The following is a 24,802-nucleotide window of genomic DNA, read 5'->3' on the forward strand; positions in this document are numbered from 1 at the left end:
AAATTTACATTAAAATTTGCAGATGCTCACATTAAAAGCTGGCTCAATATCTGCAACCCACAGACATTCAGCTGAAGTCTTTAAACTTCATTAGCAGTGCCTAATGTTTCCTGTGCTTACCTTGGAGCTCCTTAATATCCACAATACAGCAAGGAAGGCACTCTCTAATGTAACCACACTGACTACTTAGCCTCTTTAAAAAAAAAAAAAAACATAAAACAAAAGATGCAACCAAAAGAAATAAACAAAAAAAAAAAAAAAAAAACAAAAAAAAAACAAAAAATCCCCAAAAATAACAACAAAAACCCCCACACAAATGGTTTTAACAGCATTGACTTTTTTATATTTCATTTGTATATAAACAGACCAACAGATAGAAACAAACAACTAAATACTGCAATTAGCAGCAAGCAAAGCAGCTGTACAGTGACAGGAAACGCCCAGGTTATGACCTGGATGTCCAGGAAAATCCCAAAATCACCAAGACCATCAGCTTGATAACACTGTGGTTTTCATGTCTGTGCAGTGCTGGGCAGCCCAGCTTAACCATCTCACACATTCCACATTTGGCTGGAGCACATTGCAAACACAGACTCTGCTGGAAGATGAGTGGCACCATAAGGTGGCAGGGTCCTAAATGTGCAAGTTTCTGCTGAAAATTCACTCTGGTTATTAAACATTACACCTGGGCTTTAGGTAGACAGGTCGTAACCCATTGCAGTGCTGCATACACTGAGCTTTCCTCAGAGAGCTGGACAAGAGACTTCCCCAGGATGTTTTGGTTTTTCTCCTGCACAAATCATTCCTAGCAGCTGCAGGACAGCAAAGCTATTTCTCTGCCATAAGAAGAAATAAAGAATAAAGGGCTTGATCTTTCAGGTTTATGTGCTCGATTTCAAAGCATAAAATTAAGCAATGTGTGATTACTCACACAGGATAATGACAAAACTTTGCAGTATCAGCCTTAAGTAAAGCCAGGGTTAAGCAAAGCCAAGAACAAGGAGGAAATGATGCAGTCCTGGGCAAAGGTGTAGCACTGCTCTCTGCCAGGAGCCAACAAAGCCTTGCCACTAGTGCTGGCAAACAGAGCTTTAAACCAATCACACAACTCCAGCTTCAAAGTAAAGCCAGCAAAAGGGAAAGTTACTCTACACAGAGCCAGTGAATTCATAACACTTGGAATTTTCTCTGTCTCCCACGACTTTTAGGTAACAGGTTTAATTTCACACCTAGTGCATTCCCACTTAGTTAAAAATCTTGATACCAATTTGAGCTAGCCAAACTCTTAGAAACATCAGCCCTGTTCTAGCATACCTTGAGTGGGGTTATGGCCCATGGAAATAAGCAGAAAGACACAGTTGGATGAAAAAGGTCAATGTCACAGACATGATGCAAATTTCCAAGAACTGTGGATTTATTTCTGACCATAACACCACATTTTCCTGAAACAACAACCACCTATTATTATGGACACAGGCAGCTCTTCCTTGCTATTTTAGAAGCAGAAGGTGCATTGTGCTGCCCCAGCTCACTGGAGTAGCTTGCTAATGAAGCATCAGGAGCAACAGCCCTGCCCAAACGCTGCTCCTTGGCCCTGGGCCCAAACCCTGCTCAAATCCTCCCTGCCAGAGCCAAGCACCACACACACAGCAGCAAACACTGCTCCGCTACAGTGAGCACAAATTGGGTCAGACACGACCTCTGCACCTCCCAGCACGAGAGAGAAAACACAGCCAGGCCCAGGAGCTCAGACTCTGCTCAGGCCCAACTCCACACACAGAGCAGGGTGAGGGGGCTTCAGCCAAGCTCAGACTCTGCTCATCCCAACTCCACACACAGAGCAGGGTGAGGGGGCTTCAGCCAAGCTCAGACTCTGCTCAGGCCCAACTCCACACACACAGCAGGGTGAGGGGGCTTCAGCCAAGCTCAGACTCTGCTCATCCCAACTCCACACACAGAGCAGGGTGAGGGGGCTTCAGCCAAGCTCAGACTCTGCTCATCCCAACTCCACACACAGAGCAGGGTGAGGGGGCTTCAGCCAAGCTCAGACTCTGCTCATCCCAACTCCACACACAGAGCAGGGTGAGGGGGCTTCAGCCAAGAGGCACAAAACAAACCCTGACTCACTTTTATCACAGCAGCTCTTGCTGCCTGACAGCACAGAGCAAAAACTGGGTCCATCAGCTCCCCTCTAGGCAAGATGCCTTCCACACCAGTAACACCTGTGCATGTGCTCATATGCACGTGCAGCTGTCAAAGACCCCAGGAATGCAAGCAAAATTTCAATAATTACATATTTCTTTTGTGCATTGTGGTATTTTTGGGGTCCCCCATGGCAGGAAGGAAATGATGACTCTGACTCCATGTTCTTAGAAGGCTAATTCATTATTTTAAGATACAGTATTATATTAAAGAATGCTATACTAAACTAGACTAAAGAATATAGAAAGCATACTTACAGAAGGCTAAAAAGATAATAATGAAAAACTCATGACTCTCTCCAGAGTTCTGACACAGCTGATGGTGATTGGTCATTAAGTTAAAACAATTCACATGAAACCAAACAAATATGCACCTGTTTGATAAACAATGTCCAAACCACATTCCAAAGCAGCAAAACACAGGAAATGCAAATGAGATTATATTGTTTTCCTTTTTCTCTGAGGCTTCTCAGCTTCCCAGGAGAGAAATCCTGAGCAAAGAAGATTTCTCAGAAAATATGATGATGACAGTGTACAATTTGTGCTGTCAAGGAACAAACCCCAAATTTAATAAATGTGTATAAATTACTGCATGAATACAATAAATAATTATACATTAATGCATATAAATACCTAAAGGGTGTTATCACCTTACCACAGGGGCTCCATACTGTTGTCTCCTTATCACAAAAGTTCCATACCTTCTTGGTGTTTCTCATGGGCAGCTCCTCAGAGCACTAACTCTTCACACACAAAGCAGCCACTGACTCCAGCTCCCCTCTCACCCAGGCACCCCACTCTTTTATAGCATCTTCTTCTCATTGCTTACAGCTGTGGCCTGTTAGAGTCAGGCCTGCTCCCAATCTTTGATAATTGGCCCAGCTGCAACTCCTTAGGGGTGAGATTACTTTCTACACTGTCTTTATTTCCTTATATTCTATCCCCCTACACAAGGGAAGGTGCCAAGAGGAAGGACCAGGCTCTCCTCAGTGTGCTGAGCTGTACAAGCACCAGCAGGAAGGAACTGATGCTCAGCAGTTCCAACCCCATATGAGGAAGAACTTCTTCAGTGGGCAGTGGCTGAGCACTGGAACTCACAGAGAGGGTGTGGATTCCCCTCACTTCAGATATTCAGAACCACTGGGACACAGCCTGGAGCCCTGAGCCCTGGGATGGCCCAGATGACCCACTGTGACCCACTCTGTCATTGTCAGTGTCCCCATAGGCCACCCCAGGCTCCTGGAGGTCTGCACAGCCCCAGGGCAGGCTTGCCAGCTGCACACTGCCTTCCCTCACAGCACAAACACCACTGCTAAACCTCACTGGCACTTCTTGCTTTTTAAAAATCCTACTAAAAATAGGCTGCCCAGAAACTGCAGCCATGTGATATTTGGACATTTGTGTGACTTCCTCCAATTCAGCTGGCTCACTGAGCACGTTTCAATAACAAAAATGCTTTCTTTAGTTCAATACAGATTAGGCAATAAGTCTTGTAAAGACAAACTACTTTGTTATTAGAACACATGGAGAGAATTAAACTCCCAAAGGCCCCATAGGCAAACCCTAAGAGCTGGGTACATCTGTATACCCCTTACAACTCAACCTGGAGCTCTCTGTCTCAACTAAAGATAATCATGGTGGTCATTACACCAATAGCAGGAACTTGGCAGCACTTTATCTGATCATTATTCATCTAAAAAAATAAGAGCAATCCATTACTTAACCCATCTGGTACATGCTATAAAATGCAGTAGGAAGAGACTGCAAATAACCAGTGGCAGCTCCATGTACAGACATGTTACTATTCTGCAAGCACTGCTGGTGACAATTTGGGGTGGGACACAATCCAACATAATCCACTAATATTACCAGGTAAATGTTTTAAAATGGCACTCAAATAATTGAAGAAATAAGACCAAGTATTATAAATGGGACCTTCACAGTTCTTTACATGTAACAAAGAACTAAACTTTCAAGATTAGGTCTACAGAAAGAAAAAAAAAAAAAAAAAAGAAAAAAAAGGAGCATTTAAAAATATAAATCTATTATCACCCCTCGCCAAAAGTAGCTCCAAACAATGCTGCAGTGTTCCATTGGGACTGCAGGATGCACCCTCCCAGGAGCTCTCCCCAACACCTGCTGTCTGTGACCCCAGCAGGGTGGCTCCATCTCCTCCCCCAGACAGGCTCAGCACCCAGGGCAGCAGCTCTGGTTCAGTGGGGGCTCCAGCTCAGACCACGGCCTGCCCTGCTCCCCAAACCTCACATTTTGTTTCACCAACAGATTGCTGACATGTCCCAAAGAGCTTTCTCAGCTCCTGCAGCTGCTGTGGCTGACATGTGGCTACAGAGAACAGGGTTTTTACAAAAAACATAGTAAAATGTCAAGGTTAGGTTAAACCAAGTGTTGTTGGACTGTTGGGTAGTTAGATCCTCAGCACCTTTAGTTTAAAGGCAGTAGGAATAAAAAGGGTGCACAGCACTGTGACTTGTCACTAGAGCTGCCACTGTGTTCATTCCAGGGACACAGTAGGTGCCCAGGCAGGGAAGAACTGGAATATCCCCTTCCTGTGGCTGTGCTGGGTTACAGGAAGAGGCAGATGCAGTTACACAGTACCCTGTGAAGGCTCCTGCCGTGGGGGTGCCGGTCCTGCACAGCCCAGGTTTGGCTCTGCAGGGTTTGGCACCACATTTGGCTCTCCCAGCCCTGAACTGTGAGCTGCAGGCAGGGCAGGAGCCCCAGGAGTGCCAGCCCTGCACCCTGCAGGGACCCAGCTGTCACCTTCTGAGACACGGGGTGACTGCCCAGGGCTCACAGAACGCACACACCACAGGCAGCAGCTCTGCTGTGAATTGTGGAATATGTACAAGTTTTCCTAAGGATATTCTCTGATGGATCTTTGTATACTTTCAAGCCTAAACAACAGGAAAGGAGATTTAATCTATGAAAGAGAGAGCAGCTAACAAGCTCTAAGTGATGTCCAGGTGTTTGAAAGACAAAGTATTTGCTGGTAGAATTGCCTTGTTAAGGTTTGGGGCTGTACCTGCTATCTCAGCCCTACTGGGAGGTTGCAAAGCTTGGGAAAGGATCCCCACTGACAGAGGACACACAGAATGCAGAATTTAGGGGCCACAAGGACGTGTGGCAGAACCCCCAGACAAGGAAGGAACTAACAGAGCCCACCCAAGCAACTGGGCTGAATCTGTTCTGGCTGGGTAACTCCAGCAGGGGCAGATCCTGACCACAGGCACGCCAAAACAAGAAATCACCAACCCAAAAAAGAAGAGACTGAGCATGCAAGAGTTAGCATAAGAACCAAGAGAATCATTCACCAATAGAAGACAGAACACTAATTAATAAGGGAATTAGGTAACTTGTAGCCAATGAACATTAATACCTTTATTGGCTAAACTGTATAACTAGTGAGAAGTTTTGGCACTTTGTGGATTTGCCACCCAGCAGCCCTTTCTGAGCAGTACTGTAGCTGTATTTGACTTATTTAAAGTCAAATATCTCAACCCTGTTTGTGGATTGGCCTCTTCCACACTGGGTGAAGAATCTACTTTAAAACAAGTCAGCACAGCAATAAACAGGACTATATAATTAAAGCAGCTTTTTTTAAATCCCAAGAAAAGCCCACTAACAGGCACAGAAATTTTGAAATAGTTCCACTTTCCCTCCCATGCTCAGGTTGGTTTTTGCTGCATTTCCCTCCCCATGCAGCACCAACATGCCCAAGCAGAGCCATTCCTTGGTCAGTGTCCCCTGTTTGCCATTTTTGCTTGCAAGCAGCCAGCACAGGCGAGGAGAAGACCAAGCATTGTTGCACCCCTGGCTTCACCCCCAGAGCAGCAGCTGCAGCCACGGGACACCAAGAAAGGGCCACTTGCAGCGCTGGGGACAGCACAAGCAGCTTTTGTTCTTGCAGCTTCCTCTGACACTTCCCTAACTCAATTTATTGCTCATAAACCCTCAAACTCAACCATTCCAAGGTCAGCTACTGATATCAGCTTGCCCAGGCCATGCTCTCCAGTGAAAACTGTTTGCTGAGTCCTCTGTGTTCAAAGGAACACTTCACTCACTAACACTGAAATTGGATTAGGCCCTATGCTAGGACCAAGCTAGCTGGAGCCAGCTCCCCCTCATCTCAGACATAATGGAAAGGGAGGAGCACATTGGTAGCAGCAAGAATGAAAATACATGAATCTCTGACTGAAAGGATAAATAAATAAATGAGTGCACTGTACACAGCCATACAAAGGGGAAACAGAAATCCCGAGAGGGCAAAGCAGCACGCTCTAGGAAAGCACAGCATGAAAGAGAAACAACTCAAACCCAGGGAAATATAGATGGAAACAGAGGAAAAAAAGGTCACCTCTTCACTCTGGTGTTAAAAGAGGCAGCACAAACACAGTGTCTGATCTGTTTTGTTGATTTCTATCTACAGGGGAGAAGAGCATGTGTTGGGGTTTGGTTTCACACCCCCGAAACTCACAGAGGTGACTTGAAACACAAAACATGGCAGTTCCAGCAGATGAGTTCCTGTTCTAGGCAGAGCATTCTCCCCTGTTCTTAATTTCCACAGAAATCAAATTACACTTAACAAAAGCCAGTACATGGCCTAAATTGTCCCTACCAATTTTTATGGGTCAGCAGAGGCAGGTATGTATCTGCTGTTGGTCAACAGCTCCTGAAATGCTGAAATGGATCAGTGACATCCAAGCATTGCTCAGTGGGGCTGCAATGACCCAAGAAACACACCAAGGTTCTTCTAAGTCTGTCTGCACAGTCAAAGAAGCAAAACTTCCAGAAATGAACTTACAACAAGACCACCGACCTGCTAGAGGTATAAACCCAACAGGACAAGGCTCAAAAGCATCATGTTTTCAGTAAGAATGCCTGAGATGTGGAACTGATTGAAGCTGCTTCCCCCCAAAACTAAAGCTAACGCCCTCAAGCAGAGCCTGAATTTGCAGAGTCACTGGGCACAGGAATACCTCATGGAATACCACAGGAATACAAAGCCTCATGGTTTGGGGCCACTGCTCACAACTAGTCTGTGAGTGCCCTTGAGCCAGTCCTTTAACTTAAATCCAAATTTCTAGATTAACTACATCCATGTCCAACTCCAAGGCTGGCTATATGGCCACCAAATTTAGAAACACATCTGGATGAATCAGAGCAGTAGGGCTTTCACAAGAGTGGAATGACTTCCTCAAAAAATCTGTATAGCTGGTTTCTAACAAAAAAAATAGCTTGGAAAAATAAGAGTTCCTTTCAGCATTTCAATATGTGGTTGGGATAGTGGGTGCTAGCTTTATGTTGGTAGGCAAAGAACCCAGATTTGAAGGATAACATACTGGCAAACTGGACACACTGGAGCAGAGAGCCCCACATCCACCACCCCCAGCTGGAAATAAATCTGTTCTGCCATTCTCAGGCAGCACCTGAAGAACTGCTGACAACTTCTTTGCAACTCTCATCCAGTCATCAACATAACCTCACCAACAACTGCTGCAAGTTACACCAACACGGGCACCTGGAAAACACAGCCAGGTTGGGCTGGGGCATCCAGGGGGAGAGGGTAAGAGAGCTGCCCTTGCTCCAGGGCACACAGCAGCAACGATGTGCTGAAAATTCATCCCTGACCCTGCTTGCCAGCAAAATATCTATGCCAACACCATCAGTAAGAGCTGATACTACTCTGGAAGCTCGGGTACTTTAAGCAGCTGCCCTGAATGACAATCTCTGCTTAGCAGTTAAAAAAGCTGTGAAACTCACTCTCTGTGCCTATGTATGTCTCTAAAGAGGACAAGAACAGCCTGGTGTGTGAGAGAAGCACAGGCACAATCCCACTGGCCTGCATCACCCAGTGAGTCCCTCCTGCACTTGTCTCACTTTGTGTTTGCTCTTTTTACCTCAGCATGCTTGGACCTTAACTCCATTATTTATGTTAGCTAATCAAGGATGAGACACTGAATGCTGCTCAAGCAGCAGGCTGCCATGACTTGAGGAAGGAGCCAGCAGAGAGGGAAGGCAGCAGAGTCTCTCCTGAGCGCCCAGCAGGTTTCCCACCCTGGCCTGCCCATTTCTGAGCCAGGCCCTCCTCAGGAATTACAAGGGGCCTTGAGGAATTATAAAGGGTCTTTCCACTCTAACACAGCTCCAGGACAACAGCACACCCACATTTTTTGGAGCAGCTTCTGACCAAAGGATTCAACCACTCAGTGAAGAGAATTCAAGGTCAGACAAAGTTGTAAATGAAAAAAAAAAAAAAAAAAGAAAAAATAACAAGCAAGTAGTCTGAGCTACGCTCTATGAGACATTTTAATTCCATAAGAACATCAACAGAGAGGGAGAAATCAAAACCACATTTCTAAAGTAACTCCTTACACAGAGAAGGTCTGTTGCGGGCCTGGAAACAACTCTGCAGTACCACTGCTCCCTTGACCAGAATGGTAAATTTCATCCCTTTGGGACAGTTCAAAGAGGTATTCTTGTATGAGACACAACACCAAGGTGTGCCATACCATTAATGTACTCACTATTCTTTTGGGGGTGCAGGCAGGCGCCTCACCTCTGACATTCAGTGTCTCCCACACAAATATAGTCAGACACAGGCAAGCAGCCCCTGTGAAGGGACTGCCCGGTTTGGTTTGCCCTGATGCAGCCGCTGTGCTGTCCCACCACCCCTGAGAGGGAGGACTCTACAAACACAGTGACTTATCCATGCCAGAACAAAAGGTCTGTTTCCTTTCCTGCCCTGCAGAGTGCTGGACTGGAGATAATTCTGGAGTATTTCACTAAGTGGCTCAAGGATCTAGATGGCGTGGCCTTCCTACCAACACTCTGACCGTGCAAGCCTTTCGAAAGTAGTATCTGGAGTTTGCCATGTTGTCCTGCCCTGCTCAATTCCAGTGACCTCTGTCATCCCTTCTGCCCTCAAAGACCTGTTCTCTGTCATTTTTCTCAGATTTATGCACTAGCTCAAGGCAGAGCAATGAAAACAATGAATTGCTAGAGGTGAAAACAATGCATTGCTAGAGGTGAAAACAACCATTTGCACATCTCAATTTGCAGGCTTTGCCATCAAGATGCGCAGGGCAGTAACTGTTTCCAGGCAGAAGCTGACGAGATACTAACACACAACACTAAAAAGATTAGAAAAACGTCTGATTAAAGAGCATATGAGAGTCACGCTGCGCATCACTGCTGACTGCAGGGCTTCTGAACGACTGCCAGAAAAGCATAATCCAAAGGTGCAGTGTCACCAAAAAGCGTAGCTGAACAGCAAAGCCGTACAATGTCGTAGAAGCCGCTTTTCCTCAAGGAGCGGCGCGGCGCTCCCGAAGGCGATAACCGAGAGGCGATAACCGAGCGGCCGCACCGCGCTGCATCCCGCCGCTGCCGGAGCCGGGCAGGGAGGCTCGGCACGGCTCGGCACGGCACGGCTCGGCAGGGCAGGGAGGCTCGGCACGGCTCGGCACGGCTCGGCAGGGCAGGGAGGCTCGGCACGGCTCGGCACGGCGCGGCACGGCGCTCCCCGCGGGCCCGAGCCCTCAGCGGCGTCGGGGAGCGGCCCCCGCGCCCCCGGGCTGCGGCCCCGGCGGGACCGGGACTGGCAGCGCCGGGAACGGCAGCTCCGGCCCCGTACCCCGCGTCCCCGCCGCTCCGCCGGGCCGCGCTGCCCGCCCCGCCGCCCCCGCAGCCCCGGCCCCGCCGCCGCCCTACCTTCGTGTAGAGCTCGGAGGCTGCCATGGCGCAGGGCGCGGGCGGGCGGCCCCTCTGCGGCAGCCCGGCGGCGGGAGGCGGAGGCGGGCGGGAGCAGCAGCAGCAGCAGGAGGAGGAGGAGGAGGAGGAGGAGGAGGATGCTCAGGCGGCGGCCCGCGCCATGTTGCTGCTACCTGGCGGGCTCTGAGCATTGTGGGAGCGGCGGCGGCGTCGGGCAGGGCGCGGGGCGGGCGATGCCTCCCACCGGCGGGCGGGACGCGGCCCCGGCCGAGCGCGGACTCTGCCGCGCCCGGAGCCCCGCAGTGGGATCGGGCACTGGGGCTGTGCCCCCCGCTTTGTGCCACAACCGGTATTCCTCCTCTCCCTTAGCATCCTTTTTTTTTTTTTTTTTTTTTTTTTAATTCATTTTATTCTTTCTCTGCTACACTGAACAAATTACTCGTTATGTCATCAGGGATATTTATAATTTCCTGCTGGAGGCGCGGAGGAGGCTCCGCACCGTGGGCAGCACCAGGCGCAGGGAACCGTCCTGTCCCTTCCTTTCACCGGCGCCGATTTTAATCCCACCCTTCAAATTGTAAACAATCTCCTTCAGCTGGATTGCATATGTCATTCAAACCGTTGCTGAAGGCACTGACTGAAGGGAAATGGGCCCAAACCAGTTCCTTCAGTAATTAAGTCCATTCTCACCAAGACATGGAGGTACACATCTTTGAGAAGTTTAACATCGATGTCAAATGGGAATGAAAAGCGTCCATGTTCCAGCAAGGTCTCAAGATGACACCCAACTCCTTTATGATTCATTAATGACTGTTTTGTACAGCTCAGGTTATGTCAAAGCGTTCTTTTGACAGCAGAACTGAAGCTATTACTCTCTTTCTCTATTTTCATTTTCCACCTTGGAAGTACATCCTACTAGTCCAAGTGGTCCAAAATACAAAACAAGTTTGAGATAGGTAAATTTGCCACACTCTCCACCAAAGTGCTTTTACCTATTTATCCTCTCTCAGAATTCAGCTGTGTATTCAGTGGGTTGTATCTGCACTGCCCCTGAAACTCACAACTACCAAAGAAACAGACAAACCTGTTTACAGAGAAACTGAACCATGAAAGCAATGGGTCAGAAATCACTCATCAATTTAGTAACAGAGAGAAAACACTATCCTGACTCTCAAAACAAACACTCCCAGTAAGTGCTTAGCTGGACTTTATTGCTGCTATCTGAAAAGGAGATGGAGAAAGTAGCAAGAACAAATAGGAAATAGCCAAGATGAAAATATGTAGCTTACCTAGAGTTGTTTGCATTAGGTGCAGATATATGGCCTTCACAGCTAGGAAACTAAAGTTAGTAAACTCAAAATAGAGATTAAAAAACCACCTGGTTCTGCTGGGAGAGTTTAAAATAACATGAACAGAATTTTAAAAATATTCCTTCCCATGTTCTGCCAGCATGTCCAGGCTTATCAGCCACGATTGCTGTTGCTGTGCCACAGCAGGAGGCTCAGTCCAGCAGACCTGGACATTCACTCTCAGTGCTATAAAAAGCCCAGAAGGGTTCCTGGGAGCTGCTGTCCAGGCCAGGGGTGAGGTTTTGGCTAAGCTGTGTTCATAGCTGCTCTCCATCCCTCTGCCAAGGCGAACCAGGGAGATCTATACTAAAGCTACCAGACACCTTTCATGTGCAACACTGGAACTATAAACAACTGAAATTTCAGTTTTGTTTTCAGAAAGGACCTGGACCTCCCCTCTGTGTGAAGCTTCACATCAGATATTTTGAACCCTTTAAATTCAAAGATACTCATTTCAGGAGTTTGCCTGGACTGTGGATTACTGATCTCAGCCACCCACAGCTGGAGCTCAGGAGCCAAATGTAATGAGCCACAGCAAAAAATAGATATCTGAGTGCAAAATATGCTATGATTTGACACAATTTGCATAAACCAGGATTTCAAATCTGCCATTAAGGACAGGAATTGGGGGCATTGAAAGTTGCCAGGAAGCAACCTTTTTGCAATGTGTCCAGAGCGACTGCTTTAAGATGCATCCTCTGTATCAAGTATTTGCTCGCAAGATTTTAAAAGACCCCATCTCTTACCTTGCACATCTTTTTGAAAACATGGAATTTTTTTCAGAGCATAGATCCCAGGGTGTTCCAGATAACAGCGTACAGATGATGTAACTGACACAGTCCACATGTAGAATTTTATACTGAATTTTTATGCAATTTTTTTTCAGCAGTTAAGAAGCATTTGCCCTATCTTTTTTCTTACATCCGTGTTCTGTTCATATCTGTGATCTGTTCAACTGTGGCAGAGAAATTCCCTTCTCACACAGGACTTCCTATTCTGTTGTCATGCTGTACAATGAGTGAGCAGTGAGTTCTCTGCCAAGCCCATATTCTCACACCTCAAGGACCAGGCCTGGAGATTTTAGCTGTAAAAACAAACAGGGCTGGTCCAGCCAGTACTGATGGAACAGTTAAGAACTCTGCAATGTAATACAAGAGATATGTAGGGAGAGAGAAAATCATGTACCATGCAGGTATGCAGAGCAGAGAGGGTGTTACTGTAACCCTGGGGACTGAGCTAACTGTGTAAATAACACCCATGGAGCTGGAAGCTGTGCAAAGATCAGCCTCAGGCTGACTGGGAAATTAGTGGGACTCTTTTCTAGCATTGTTGTTTCTGGAAATGTTGCCATATTTAGGCCAACAGTCTAAAGCAATGCAAACTTCTTTGCACCAAGCTGGTTCCCAGACATGCCCTTCATTCAGTGCAAGGGACCCAAACAATCATCTGTTACGGAGTTTTCAAACAATAAGCTTTAATTGCCTTAATAGAAAAATAAGCACTGAAATATATATAAATGTGATTACATTAAAGTAATTCTGTAGTCTAACATACTAGAAACCAAAGCCCAGTCATATTTTTAATGATACAGTAGTAGTAAGATTTAGGGTTTAGAAATTTTCCACAGAGAATACCGAAGTATCCAGTATTGTTTAGGAAAACACAGTAAAGATGAGACAAACCTCCATGGTGCAATAAAAACTAAGTAAATCAATTTATTCTGTATACTATACAACGTGTAAGTTTGTAAAGAACAATTGACATTTTTATCACCTTAACATCTTGACTGGGTGTAAATATGTCCAACAAAATGTACTCCTGTGGCCTTTACACAAACACTGTCCTACTACATCAAGAACAATGAGAGGGAAGCCTTTGGTGTTACAGATTTGGGGACATATCTGTGAAGTTGTAATTAATCCACTTAACTATCTCAAATAAAATGTTGGTGCTATCTGCTATAACAAGCCTACATGAGTACTACTCTAACAACTAAACACTCTATCTTTAAAGGCAAGATATGAAAGGGACTGCCAGTCTACAGTGTGGACAGGTTTTCTTTGAAAAAGGCAATTATCAAATGGTAAAACTCATATAATACATTATGTACATCAGTTTGGATAGCTGAGTTATCTTGCTGGAGTAAGCTGAAAATAAGCATCCATCTGCAGTCATGTTCCATTTCCTGTTAAGTGACTACTGGACTTGTGTTTTATACAGTGTACAGAATCAAAATAGCTGTGCCTGCTGCTGAGGTCTGTCAGATGTGAAGGCTCATAATCAGTCACTGACCTAGTTAGTATTACAGTACTTCAAATATACACATGGAGAACATATTCATAGCTGAATTTGTAGTAATCTTAGGAACTGCAAGTCACTGAGTGAGCACTGGAAGAGCTTGTGTTGTCCAACCAGCAGGACAAGCTGAGTTGTAGCTGAGTGAGTGGAATGTTTAAATTTAAATGGCTATCTTTTTAAACCTTCCCAAACATCAAGAGAACTCACCTTAAGGGAGCTACAGAATAGTGGCACCAGACAATACACAGCAAGTCACCTTAAGTTGTTCAACATTTGTTTCAGGCCCAATCCTATTGTTAATTTCAATTTCATTTATACATAGAAAAACAAAGAAGGATTTTCACATTAGAACAAACATTTATAAAAAGCAGCTTGCTTTAATATTTCCAGTTTCCTTGTTATTCTTCCAGCCTAATTTCTTAAAGAACTCAAGTAGGTCAATTTCTTCAAACTGTTCTGCAAAAACCACAAATTATTTGTAATACTAGTGGAGGATAAGGAGTAAGGACAGGCTTGACAAAGCCCATCTAACTACTAAAACAGGGCTATACAGACTCAAATAGAATCAGGTTAGCAATTCTGAAATTCTCTGGAATTGCTTCTCTGAATCAAAAACATGACATAGACACTACGTTCTGATCAAAACAGGACCAAATAAAGACTATTCAATTTCTCTTGACCATTTTGCTTGCCTCTAGAAGAGAGCATTGCAGAAGATATGGGCCAGCATTGGTATTGACCAGCAGTCCTTTATACCCCAAGACCTTTCGGAATATGTCAGCACAAAGTACAAGCTTCTAAAAACATGCAGCTTCAAGTGTTCTCTCTTGTGATACTCACATTGGTGCTTTGTTTCTAACAGGCTCTTTCTTTTTTTAATTTTTTTTTAAAAAAAGCATTCAGTAAATTGATCTTTTAAAAGAGTTTCTTGTTCTCCCAAAGACTGTGAAGGCTGTGACTACCTATATGAAAATCAATTAAATTATGGATCATACTCCACTTTCAACATTCTGGTTTCATTGAACTAACATGTTTTAAATGCATCAATTCACCTAACTAGCACTAACTATGTATTTTGTCTATCTAATACAACCTTCATCATAAACATGGACTGGAGTTCAATCCTATTTTCTGCTATGAAAAGTTACCTATTTCTAAATAAGTCATTATAGAAATACCTTTCCAGATATTTGTTTCCACAAAGCCAATGAGGGGCTACTGTACAACAAAGAAAAGGAAATAATTTACTACCTCTTCAGGAGTCCAAAAAAAAACAATATCCTTCTGCTTCCAGAAGTCTAAAGTAGCTCAAAGCCAATTGCATATCAAACATCAGTGAGCCTAAATCTGGTGTTTGCCACACAGAACTCTCTTAACAGTACACTTAACCATATTCCATGCCAACAGACAGAGCATTTCTGCTTTAAAAGCTTAAACAACTGCTGAACATAAAGGGCACTTGCCTGCAAATATAGGTACAAATTCCAAATTTATACTTGAATGCTGGATATTGTTGTGAAACGAAACATACAACTGCAAAAGCATAAGGATGAGTCAAGTGTAAATGTGTTTCACAAATTTCAGGTATACAATTTTTACTTTCAGTAGCAAGATTCTGGGCTCTTAGTTTCAGGACAAGACTTTGAAAGATACAGAATCACTTGTGCTTTGATTGGCACATTATCTGCTTTTTAAAACATAAAACTAATAGACGTTTGCAAAAGGTTGTGCAAAACTATTGTATTTACAAAAAATGGCACAAGAGTGAATTCAACAGTCTATGCACATGCACACTTCATCCACATCTTCAACAAAAGTGTGTCCTAAGCTACAGAACTGAAAAGAATACCAGCTTCAACAGGCAGTTGTCAATAAGCACTAGGTTCACAAGAGTTACACCAGAATGGGCAAATATTGCCCAAGTAAAAACTCTATTGTTAAAGCTGAAACAGGTTTAAGGCCGTTCAAGTTCAAAAGCAGAAACAAAATTCAATCAGAGCCCTGTCTTTGTTTTTATACATGCTTCACCATCTAGCAACTTGTGGTCTAAACCTCTATTTTAGACAACAAACCCAAACACGGAAGAAAAACCCAACACAACTGGAGGTTATATTAAATACAAATATGCTGTAATTAAGATGAAATAACAAAAGCAGAAACATTAGAAGTTGTAAAACTTGCGATGTCACTTGCTGGAACCAGTCCTACACTAGGAAATGGGCAATATGTACATTTTCAAGTAGATTACATTGCTCTAACCAAACTTGTCCTTTTTAATCAGTGCATTGTTCTCAACTAGACCAAATACTACATTTTACTCTTAACTGTATTCCCTTACAATAGCAGCACATGCTATCGCTACCTGCAAAGCTGTCAGTCTCATGACTTAGTGTAAGAAAGAAAAAGGGGGATGTGAGGGTGAGAAATAACTATTAAGGAGAAATAACAGGAATGAGAATAATCATGCAGTTCAGGTGTTCTCGTCAGCCAGCCAGCTTGCTAGCAACAAGAGATGGTTTCCGCTGAGGAAGATCCTGTGGAGTAGGAATATGGTCACCAGTGACTTCTGTCTTGTCAGGAGCTGCAGTAGGCAGTTGCTTATTCTTCATCTTTGCTTTAGCCATGTTGTAGTCACCAGAATCAAAGTATTTTTGCTAGAAGACAAAACATACATATTTAAAAGCCTGAAATCTTATCAGACGTATTCACCGAATTATATTGGCAAATAGATATTTCAGATATTAAAAAGTTGCAAAATCTCTGTGATTTGTCAAAGTAGCTCTATGTTGATTAAAAAAAGGTCAAGACTAGTAAGCATAGACAGCTGAACTCTTAACATCACTGTGAACAATAATCTGAACATTACTTTTGCCTTGGTCTTCCCAAAAACTCACACTACTGAAACCCTGGGGTTTGCAAATTTTGTTGCACTGAACAAGTTCTGCTACTCAGAACAATAACCAAACAATGCACAAATTAAAACTGGAGAACAGAGCCTGATCTATCACACCAGAGAGATCTATCAAAGTATCATGAAAGTGTGTGCTAACAAGAAAACCTCTTCTCTGCACACATTAAAACAGTGAAACTGTGATCTCTAAAGTTCTCAAACCAATTATTTAGCAAAGTCAAATCTACTGTACAGTCCTGAAAAGCACTAGGTCAAGGAAATTATTATCCCCCATTCCATTTTTTCTGAATACAAAAATAAGTTTTAAATTCCTAGTTGAAAAACAGCATTCCTTAATATATCAGCGAGTTTTTATTAGCATTACATTTAAGAGTAGCCAGACTTCTCAAAATGTTAAATTATCTATGCATGTCAAAGCCAAATGACTGTTATTTATCCACATCATGGTAAAATGAGGCATGGAATTTCATCCAATTCTTCAACTGCTCACTGACACATTTTGCAGGAAGAGTTGCATTGTTTTTATATCTCACCATAAGGTCTACCACTCAGATACTCATAATCCATGATTTTGAACAGATTTTGTACGAGGCAAAAAAATTAGATTCAGGATTAAGACTGCCACCACTGACTACTGCTTACAATCACAACCATGTCTGAAGATAGACCACCCAGTTAGATTTGTATAGCCTTAGTCCTCAGCCAGCTGAACAACAGCCATCATGACCTGCCATGTCCAAGTGCTTCTGGGCAGCACTGTGCCACCACAGCCTTTATTCTACATTAGTACTAACCAGCTGTAAAATGCTCAGCAGCAGCAGTTGCTAGACAGAAGTAACTTGAACTGGCTTTAAATGTTCCCTGGCAGAGCCCTGAAGTTACCTGATCTATCTCTCCCATAGTCTGTCGTACATCTGAATCACACACTTTTATAAATAAACCTTCCCAGAACAATCCTTTTGATGGTGTAATCCCTATTTACACCAAAATGTTCTAGCACTACTTCTGCAGCCTAGGCCTCAAGGTAGAACATAATCTGATTTGGAAAAACATTTCCCATTTTGCCCTTTAAGACTGAAGCAACCGAAAGAAACTTCTGAACAGCAACTAGGTAATAACAGAACCATTTGATCTTCAGATGTGATACAGCTGTTAGCAGATATCTTTCTGTCTAAGAGTTCCAAACAGAATCCTCCCACGGGAGCACGATCTAGTACTGTTCTCATCTACCACTATTCCAGAGAAAGTGTGCTGGTAATGGTGTGTGCATCAAATACAGAACATTTCTGGACCTGGCAGAGTGTGTCCTGGTTGCAAAACTGAAGATGATTTGAGCTACAGCTGACCACAGAAGAATATCTGAGAAAATCCACCATCTCTCATGGTTTAGGATATCAATCCACTTCTTCCTTTAACTTATTCCTGAACTTTCCTGATTCATTCTAGCTTCTCACAGATGGCCTGAATTTGATCAACCCTTTCAAATCCAAGGACGTCTGTCCAGGTGTCTTCCTGTCACAAACAGTATCTGATAGCACATACACTATCCTCACTCTATTCTAACTCTCATCAGTGCAGGCAGCTCAAAGTATACCAGAACTCCTACCAAGTAAAGGAACCTCTTCATTTAAGACACTGAGCACACTAAATTGAAATTTTTAAAAATGGAATAAAGTTATTATCACCACATCAGGAACTGCAGGAGACCTATTATGAATTGGAACCCACAAGTTTATGCCATCTTTCATCAGAGCAGCAAAAGTCAATTAAGATGGCCATGGATCTGTCTGTGCTCAAATCTGAAAGTCCATGCTGCAAGAGCCTTTGCATTCAATGTGTATAATTAAGATGGAGATATTGTACAGGCTGTTATTGCTGGTGGTGAGATTCTCTCACATTTGCACCAAGTGCAAGCAGCCATAACTCCTTTATGGTTATCAATCTTTACTGACTGAATGCTGGCCTGTTTTCCTGAGATATCATCACAATACAAACTTACCACTCCCTTCTGTGTCTACACATACCCTGAACCCAGTGAAGTCTCACTGAGGCTGCAGAATAACTCAGAGGGAGTCACCTCAGCTACCACCAGCCCAGCCATTAACTCTGCTTCATGTCTTCCAACTCATGAGACAAAGATGATCCAAAAAACCTGCCAACACTAACAATCCCCAAGAGATATTACCAGATAGCACAGAATTAGATCAGCACTGAACTGCATCAGCTGGTTTGTGAAGGATTTATACCTGGAATCATTGTGTGTACTGGAAGGGCCTAGACAATAGTGACAATGGTGTGACAGCAATGAAAGCACCACCAGAAGCTGTGACATACCAGGATTATTACAAGAACAGAGTCCCAGCATGCCTGAAAGGCATTACATAATCACTCTATGAATAATTAAACTAAAAATCCCCCAGTCAAATAGCTAAGAAGAGACATTGGTTAGATGTGGTACAATACTGAAATATTAACTCACTCTTCATTCTTCTATCATTATTTTTGGGTCTGGGTTTATATCCAGAATTATACAACCATTGTCAAACCACTAATGTCAGATAATGCCTGGTCTAACAGCAGGCACCAAACTTTCTTGTGCCAGAAACATGGATAAAAGGAGTGGACATCGATTTTGGGGGCATAAGAATGGACAGGATAAAATCACTACAAAATAAGGATGAGTTCCTAATTTTTGGTGTTTTACAGGTTTTTTTCAAGTCTATCACAGCAGCTTCTAAGTTTAATTTTTTATAACAAGTGTGGTTGAGACCCTGATGCTGTAAACAGCTATCCTGCCAACCTGGCATTTGTTGTGCAGAGACAAATTTGTCTTCCTCGTGCTTTCTCAAAATTTAAGGTTCTTAGGACTCTTTAACCATGCAAAGGCCTGTGCATGAGGAAAAAAAATCACAGATACAGGAATTTTGGATTTTTTTTGTCTATACCCTGTGGACAATAAAGAACTTACTCCTTTTTGAAGCCTCTTCCTCAAGAAGTCTGAGCCCCCTGGCTTCTGGCCCAGATGAGGATATCTTGCTTTCAATTTTGCTTCTTCAGCTTTTTCTGGACTTAACACCTTATCCTCCATCTCCTGAAAGACAGTGAGTGATACAGTAAGTTAAACATCCCACAATGTATATTTATGCAGAACAGCTTTGCAGGTAATACACCCACAGCCCATTGCTGCTACCAAGTGAGCATAACAATTATCTGATTAGACATTTTCAAAGACTCTTCCTCAGATGCTGACAGCAACTGTAGGAGTTCAGCCTCCCATTTTAGACACCTTTCCTGGAGATGCTGAAAATGTCACACTTCCCTCTCAAAGAAAAGCAATTTGAATTAGTCAATCTTGAATAAAAAAGCTCAAACAAAACTGGAGGTTTTTTTGGTCAAAACAAGGGGTCCACTAAGAACAAACACTGAATAGTGAGCAAAAACCACAGGGATTTTTTTCCAAATGCCTGTTTCATTATTTAGTTGCTTAGGCAGATTGGCACTTGCACTGCCACACTGATCTGTATGGCTGCTCCAGCCTAATGTGTTGATATTCACTGTGAAACAGTCTCAAAAACATGCCTGCTGTTACATTAATAGCAATACTGTGTTTCTCTATACATGCCTATAATTATCCTGAAATTATGAGGATGAAGACAGTTGGGTAGTCCATTTGTGTAAAAAAAAATGCCTATTTTATGAGCATACTGTAAAACATGGATGCTCAAAATAATAATTTAGAGATATTCATTTGGCAAAACTGCAATTTGTTCACTGGCCTCTACTTCACACTCATCTTTTTCATGTCCATGTAGCAATTTAATATATGAAATACAATTTATTCTGTTGAATCATTTCTAAAACATCTCGCATTCAAAATTCTTGGTTTGTTTTTTCCAGAATTTGGCCACAGCCTTTTTTTTTTTTTAAGGAAAACCATTCCTGGTTCAGAGAAAATATATGATTGGCACTGACTGCTGCAGCACAGAATTGTTGTTATCACCTGAAGCACAGAAAGACTTTCAGGCAGCAAGTAAGAATTGCCACTGAAATCAGGAGGGTGTCATTCATCTATGACTAAGATTTCATGTCCACTTTGAGCTGCTCAGGCAGCCCTTCATACTCTTTTCCATGCCTGTCATCATCCTTTGCATTGCATTGATCAGCATGACTGCCTGTATTCCCCTTTTAGACTTTACAGAAACTAATCCAACAAAAAATAAGCAATTTATAATTTTTTTTCCTTCTCCCCTTGTTGGGCTGTTTCGTTTGGATGGGTTTGCACGGGCTGGATGAGCAGGCAGCTGCACAAACAGGTTAACACAGCAGCAGGAGGACAGGGACACAGGGAGCAGGGAGCTACTTAAGCCACAACTGAAGAGGAACAAGAGCCACCACCACACTCGCCATCCCTAAGTGCTCTCTATCTCTTATAGACTGCTCCAGGTTGTGACAGATTCAACATCTTTCTGGTAAGGTGCCTCAGAAACAAAGACTGTAACAGATTTAGAATACAACATTTTCTAGTTGCTCCATTTAGGCAAACACCTCAAGGACAGCTTTGCACAGTACAACAGGAAACTGAATTAACTGTTCTCCCAAGGAAAAACAGAAACTCTCATAACAATTAAAGAGAAACTACAGTGGCAACAGGAACCAATGCTTTTTATTAGATGAAAATGCAGCTAGGAAATACAAAATCCAAACATATAAAATAAAGGGCAAAGTCTCCCTGGCACTCCTGAGCATAGAACGACACCATTTCTCACTAGGCAGTATCACACTAGCCAAGTCCAGGGTTCTCATGCCTTACAAAGATCACACAGCAGCTGCTCTCCCTATTGTGGTTTATCAAAATGCCACCACAGCCTGGATCTGCTCAAAAGTAATCCTTTCAGCTCAACACTGTGAACACCTAATGCTGAATCACGGGGTACTCACTGCTGAGCCAACACACAAAGTATTAGAGGGGGCACATTTTGCCACACTAAAAGCCAAAAGGACATATTTTTTAAGACAAGAGGACCATCAATAAATAGCTTATATAAATATGTATTCACAGTGCATCAAAGGAGACATTTATGCAAACTCACAGGGCTGACAAATGATGGCACAGCAGGCAATCCAAACAAAAACATCGTGTTATGCATCAATGCAGCTCAAAAGGATACAGAGCACGGCGCTTCTTCTGGATGACCAACAACAACTAAGACCCAAAACCCCACAGAACACAAATTAAAGAATTTCAATACCACGACTTGGGGTGTCAAACAAAACCAGCTGACAGCAGGTTCAAGAAATACTCAAGACAACAGTTCTTCACGTAAAATACAGTTAAGGTGCAGAACTCCTGGCTGAAGGATACAGGGAGTGCCAAGGATTTAGATTCAGAAAGCAATTCGCTGTGTTCATTTGCAGCTCAGAAGCCTAAACCAGATTGCTGAGACCTCGGAGAGTTTTCCTGGGAAGATCACTGCCTGCACGTCCTGATCTTATGTTCTTCTGAGGACTAAATGGTACTGAGCACTCCCAGAGACTTCAGCCCAAGCCACTCCTACATTCAGAACATTCCCCCTTGAATTACAGAAGCAACAACCAAGTGACTAACAAATGACTGGGGAGTGGGCAGAAATCAAGATATACCACGCTCTTCTTCCAAGTGACAACCACACAAAAGTTATAATTTTAGTTCTCTACAGGAACCTGACACAGCTCATGAAGTCATTAAAATGATCTACCAGGAAGGCAGTAGTTACCTAACTCACTTAAAGACAGCTTTTGCTTTTAATCTTCACACAGGTTCTAGCAGCATGAAGTTCTGTATCTGCTGGACAAGTGACCTGCATGACTAAAAAAACAGCCAGCAGCCTTTTAGAACCCTGATACGAATGGCTCATCTTTGGCACAAGACATCAGACAAAATGCAAAGCAGAAAATGGGAAAAACACAGCAACAGCACAACCCTACAGCAAACTGATGTGGCAAAAACCAATCCAACAGCAAAATGCACCAACTCTAAAAGTTTCCTGAAAAATACAGGCTTCTAAGGCCAAAAGGGTCAACCAAGCATACATTCTCCTATGTCCAAAGTTTCTTTGTTTCTGAACTTCCCCCTGCCACTGTCCTGAGTTCTCACACCAAGAACAGGAAACGCTGGTTTTTGGCAGATTTTCAGTTTGTATCACTGTAGCTAAAAACCTTTCTCACTCAGCACAAGCTCCTTACAGCATGTCAGAAAGTTCAGAAAAAAGCTCTGATCATGAAAACACTGCCTCAAAGTTCATTTAGGGGCGACATCTTTTTGAAGCATACATATGAATAAGTACTGCAAACTGGGTTGTTTATGTAAGTGTTTCAGAGCTAAGCATTAACCGAGTGAGTGCTCACTTCTGCCTACCCAGACATTTTGTTTTAGTGGAGGTTAATATTGCAATGTCATAACAGCACTGATAGCACAGTATCACACTAGGACATAAACTCAGAGAAAGCAAAGTTTTATTTTATTGATGTTATGTAATTTTTCTTGAACACGTTGCCAGAATAAAACTAAATTAGGAGAGAAGCAAGGACCTCCCATCTGTCAAGTAAAAGGTAATTTCTCCAAACAGTGCATAAGCATGACATTTCAAGACTTCACTCTGAAAGTTGGTTAGGAAAATCAGCCCCAGTCACCTGACTTCATCAGAACACCCTAGAAGGCATTACAATAAACTTGCTGCCACATGTTTAACTATGCTCTTATTACAGAGCTATTCTAGGAGTGCTGCATAGGCCAGGTACTTATTTTTATAGGCTTTGAACAGGAACAGTATCCGTTCAGCAGCCTACCTGGCATGGACATTCAGTCACGCTGCAGAACACACCTATTTAAGAGCAGATTACACGCCTGACAAGGAGCTGGTTCTGATTACTGCACCTCCTCAGAAGGTATCATTCCATATTAACCCCCAAAGCTCTACCTGTGCGACTAACTCATATTACAAATTGTAAATTATTAAACAAAAACTTAACAGCTGATGTAGATCAAGCTTTTTCCTTTAGCGTCCTTCAAAGCAGTACTTGCGTTTCATAACTTCTCCGGATCATCGCCGCGGGGATTGCAACGGGGCTCCCACGGCAATGACAAGACTAAAAAGCAAACGGCTTCCTAAAGTCACAGCACAGCCACCTATGAAACCAAACCCCACCTGAGAAATGACACAATTATCAGTGAGATGACATAAGAGGGACACAAGATAACCCAGCCAGTTATTCTTTCTAAAAGCCTTAACTAGCACAGGTCACGGCCGTTGTGATTTGGGTATTTCCGCTCCTGAACTGATTACATTAAAAACGGACCATTTTTTAGAAGTGAAACAAACGTTTAGCCTGCGGATTATGGCTGGTGTCCATCCGGCCATTGCGATCGTGAGCCGCAGGCCGGCGCGGCCCGCGGAGCACCCGGAGGGAGCGGGCCCGAGGCCGGACAACGAGTGAGGGAGCGCCGCGGGCCCGGCCGGGCGGGCGCACAGCGCGATGGGCCGGGAACCATGGTGCTGCTGCGGCTCCTCCGCCTGCAGCCCGGGAGCGCCGGATGGCCCTGCTGCGCTCCCACAGCCCGGGGCAGGCGGTGCGGCCCGCGGGGCTCCCCGGGCCGAGCGAGGGAGGGACAGGCCCGGCCGCGCCGATGGAGGCGGGAGAGGCCCCGCGGGGCTCCCTGTGCTCCTCGGCCCGGCCACCCACCTTCTGCTCCTCGGCCGAGGCGGGCTCGGGGCTCTCGGCAGACATGGCGCCGCGGCAGCGGGACGGCGGGGCCGGGCGGGAGGGAAGCAGGGAGCGAGGGAAGGAGGCGGGCGGGAGGCGCGACCGCGGCTCCTCCGCGCTGCTGCTGCTGCCTCTGCTGCGGCTGCTGCCGCCTCCTCCCGCACAAGATGGCGGCGGCGGGCGCGACGGAGCGTCGGCGGGGCCAGACTTCCTCCGCCTCGGCCCCCGCGCGCGGGCTGGGCAGCGGGGGCGGGATCCGCCTGCGCCCCGCGCGTCACGTCCGGGGCCGCGGGTTCGAGGCCCGAGCTCGAGGGCGGCTGTCGGAGCCTGGACGGGCTCGGTGCCCTTCCCGTTCGAATGACAGAATTACAGAAACATCAGGGTTGGAAGAGATGTTCAGTGTGGTCCAGTCCACCCTCACAGGCGTCACTGTAACCACTAAAGCACATCAACCGGCGCCAGCGCCATACGTGTCTTAAAACACCTCCAGGGATGGTGACTCCATCGCCTCCCTGGGCGCCTGACCAGCCCAACAGTGAAATGAAATTCTTCCAGTATCTCATGTGAACCAC

The 24,802-nt window shown here is 44.4% G+C and overlaps 2 protein-coding genes across 8 annotated transcripts in view; both read right to left on the bottom strand.

The window, feature by feature from the left end:
• MYO5A (myosin VA) overlaps window positions 1-10,279 on the bottom strand; it is a 98,848-nt gene extending 88,569 nt beyond the window's left edge. For all 3 annotated transcript variants that reach the window (XM_059482578.1, XM_059482576.1, XM_059482577.1), the window contains exon 1: window positions 9,933-10,279. In XM_059482578.1, coding sequence (XP_059338561.1) covers window positions 9,933-9,959 — 27 coding nt within the window. In that variant the 5' untranslated portion in view covers window positions 9,960-10,279. The remainder of the gene's footprint in view (window positions 1-9,932) is intronic.
• Window positions 10,280-12,730: 2,451 nt separating this feature from the next.
• Window positions 12,731-24,417, bottom strand: ARPP19 (cAMP regulated phosphoprotein 19). Of its 5 annotated transcripts, none has more exons than XM_059482517.1 (3): window positions 24,210-24,417; window positions 19,459-19,581; window positions 12,731-16,233 (listed from the first exon to the last, which is right to left on the bottom strand). In XM_059482517.1, exons 1-3 carry the CDS (start codon window positions 24,252-24,254, stop codon window positions 16,063-16,065), a joined length of 339 nt encoding a protein of 112 aa, XP_059338500.1. In that variant the 5' UTR covers window positions 24,255-24,417; the 3' UTR covers window positions 12,731-16,062. The 5 variants fall into 5 exon arrangements, with proteins under 5 accessions (XP_059338500.1, XP_059338503.1, XP_059338499.1 ...); XM_059482520.1 differs by lacking the exon at window positions 24,210-24,417 and adding an exon at window positions 21,935-22,066; XM_059482516.1 differs by lacking the exon at window positions 24,210-24,417 and adding an exon at window positions 21,581-22,037.
• Between the last annotated feature and the right edge of the window lie 385 nt (window positions 24,418-24,802).

This window comes from Ammospiza nelsoni, chromosome 14, assembly GCF_027579445.1.
Source record: "Ammospiza nelsoni isolate bAmmNel1 chromosome 14, bAmmNel1.pri, whole genome shotgun sequence".
NCBI lineage: Eukaryota > Metazoa > Chordata > Aves > Passeriformes > Passerellidae > Ammospiza > Ammospiza nelsoni.

Bases quoted from the DNA above. Each gene is read 5' to 3' on its own strand.
- ARPP19 (XM_059482516.1), bottom strand. From the start codon at position 21,637: ATGCATAACACGATGTTTTTGTTTGGATTGCCTGCTGTGCCATCATTT. The intron at 19,582-21,580 runs GTGAGTTTGCAT...ACTGTCTTTCAG, and splicing joins TGCCATCATTTGTCAGCCCT to GAGATGGAGGATAAGGTGTT. The intron at 16,234-19,458 runs GTAAGTTCTTTA...TTTGTCTTCTAG, and splicing joins GGAAGAGGCTTCAAAAAGGA to CAAAAATACTTTGATTCTGG.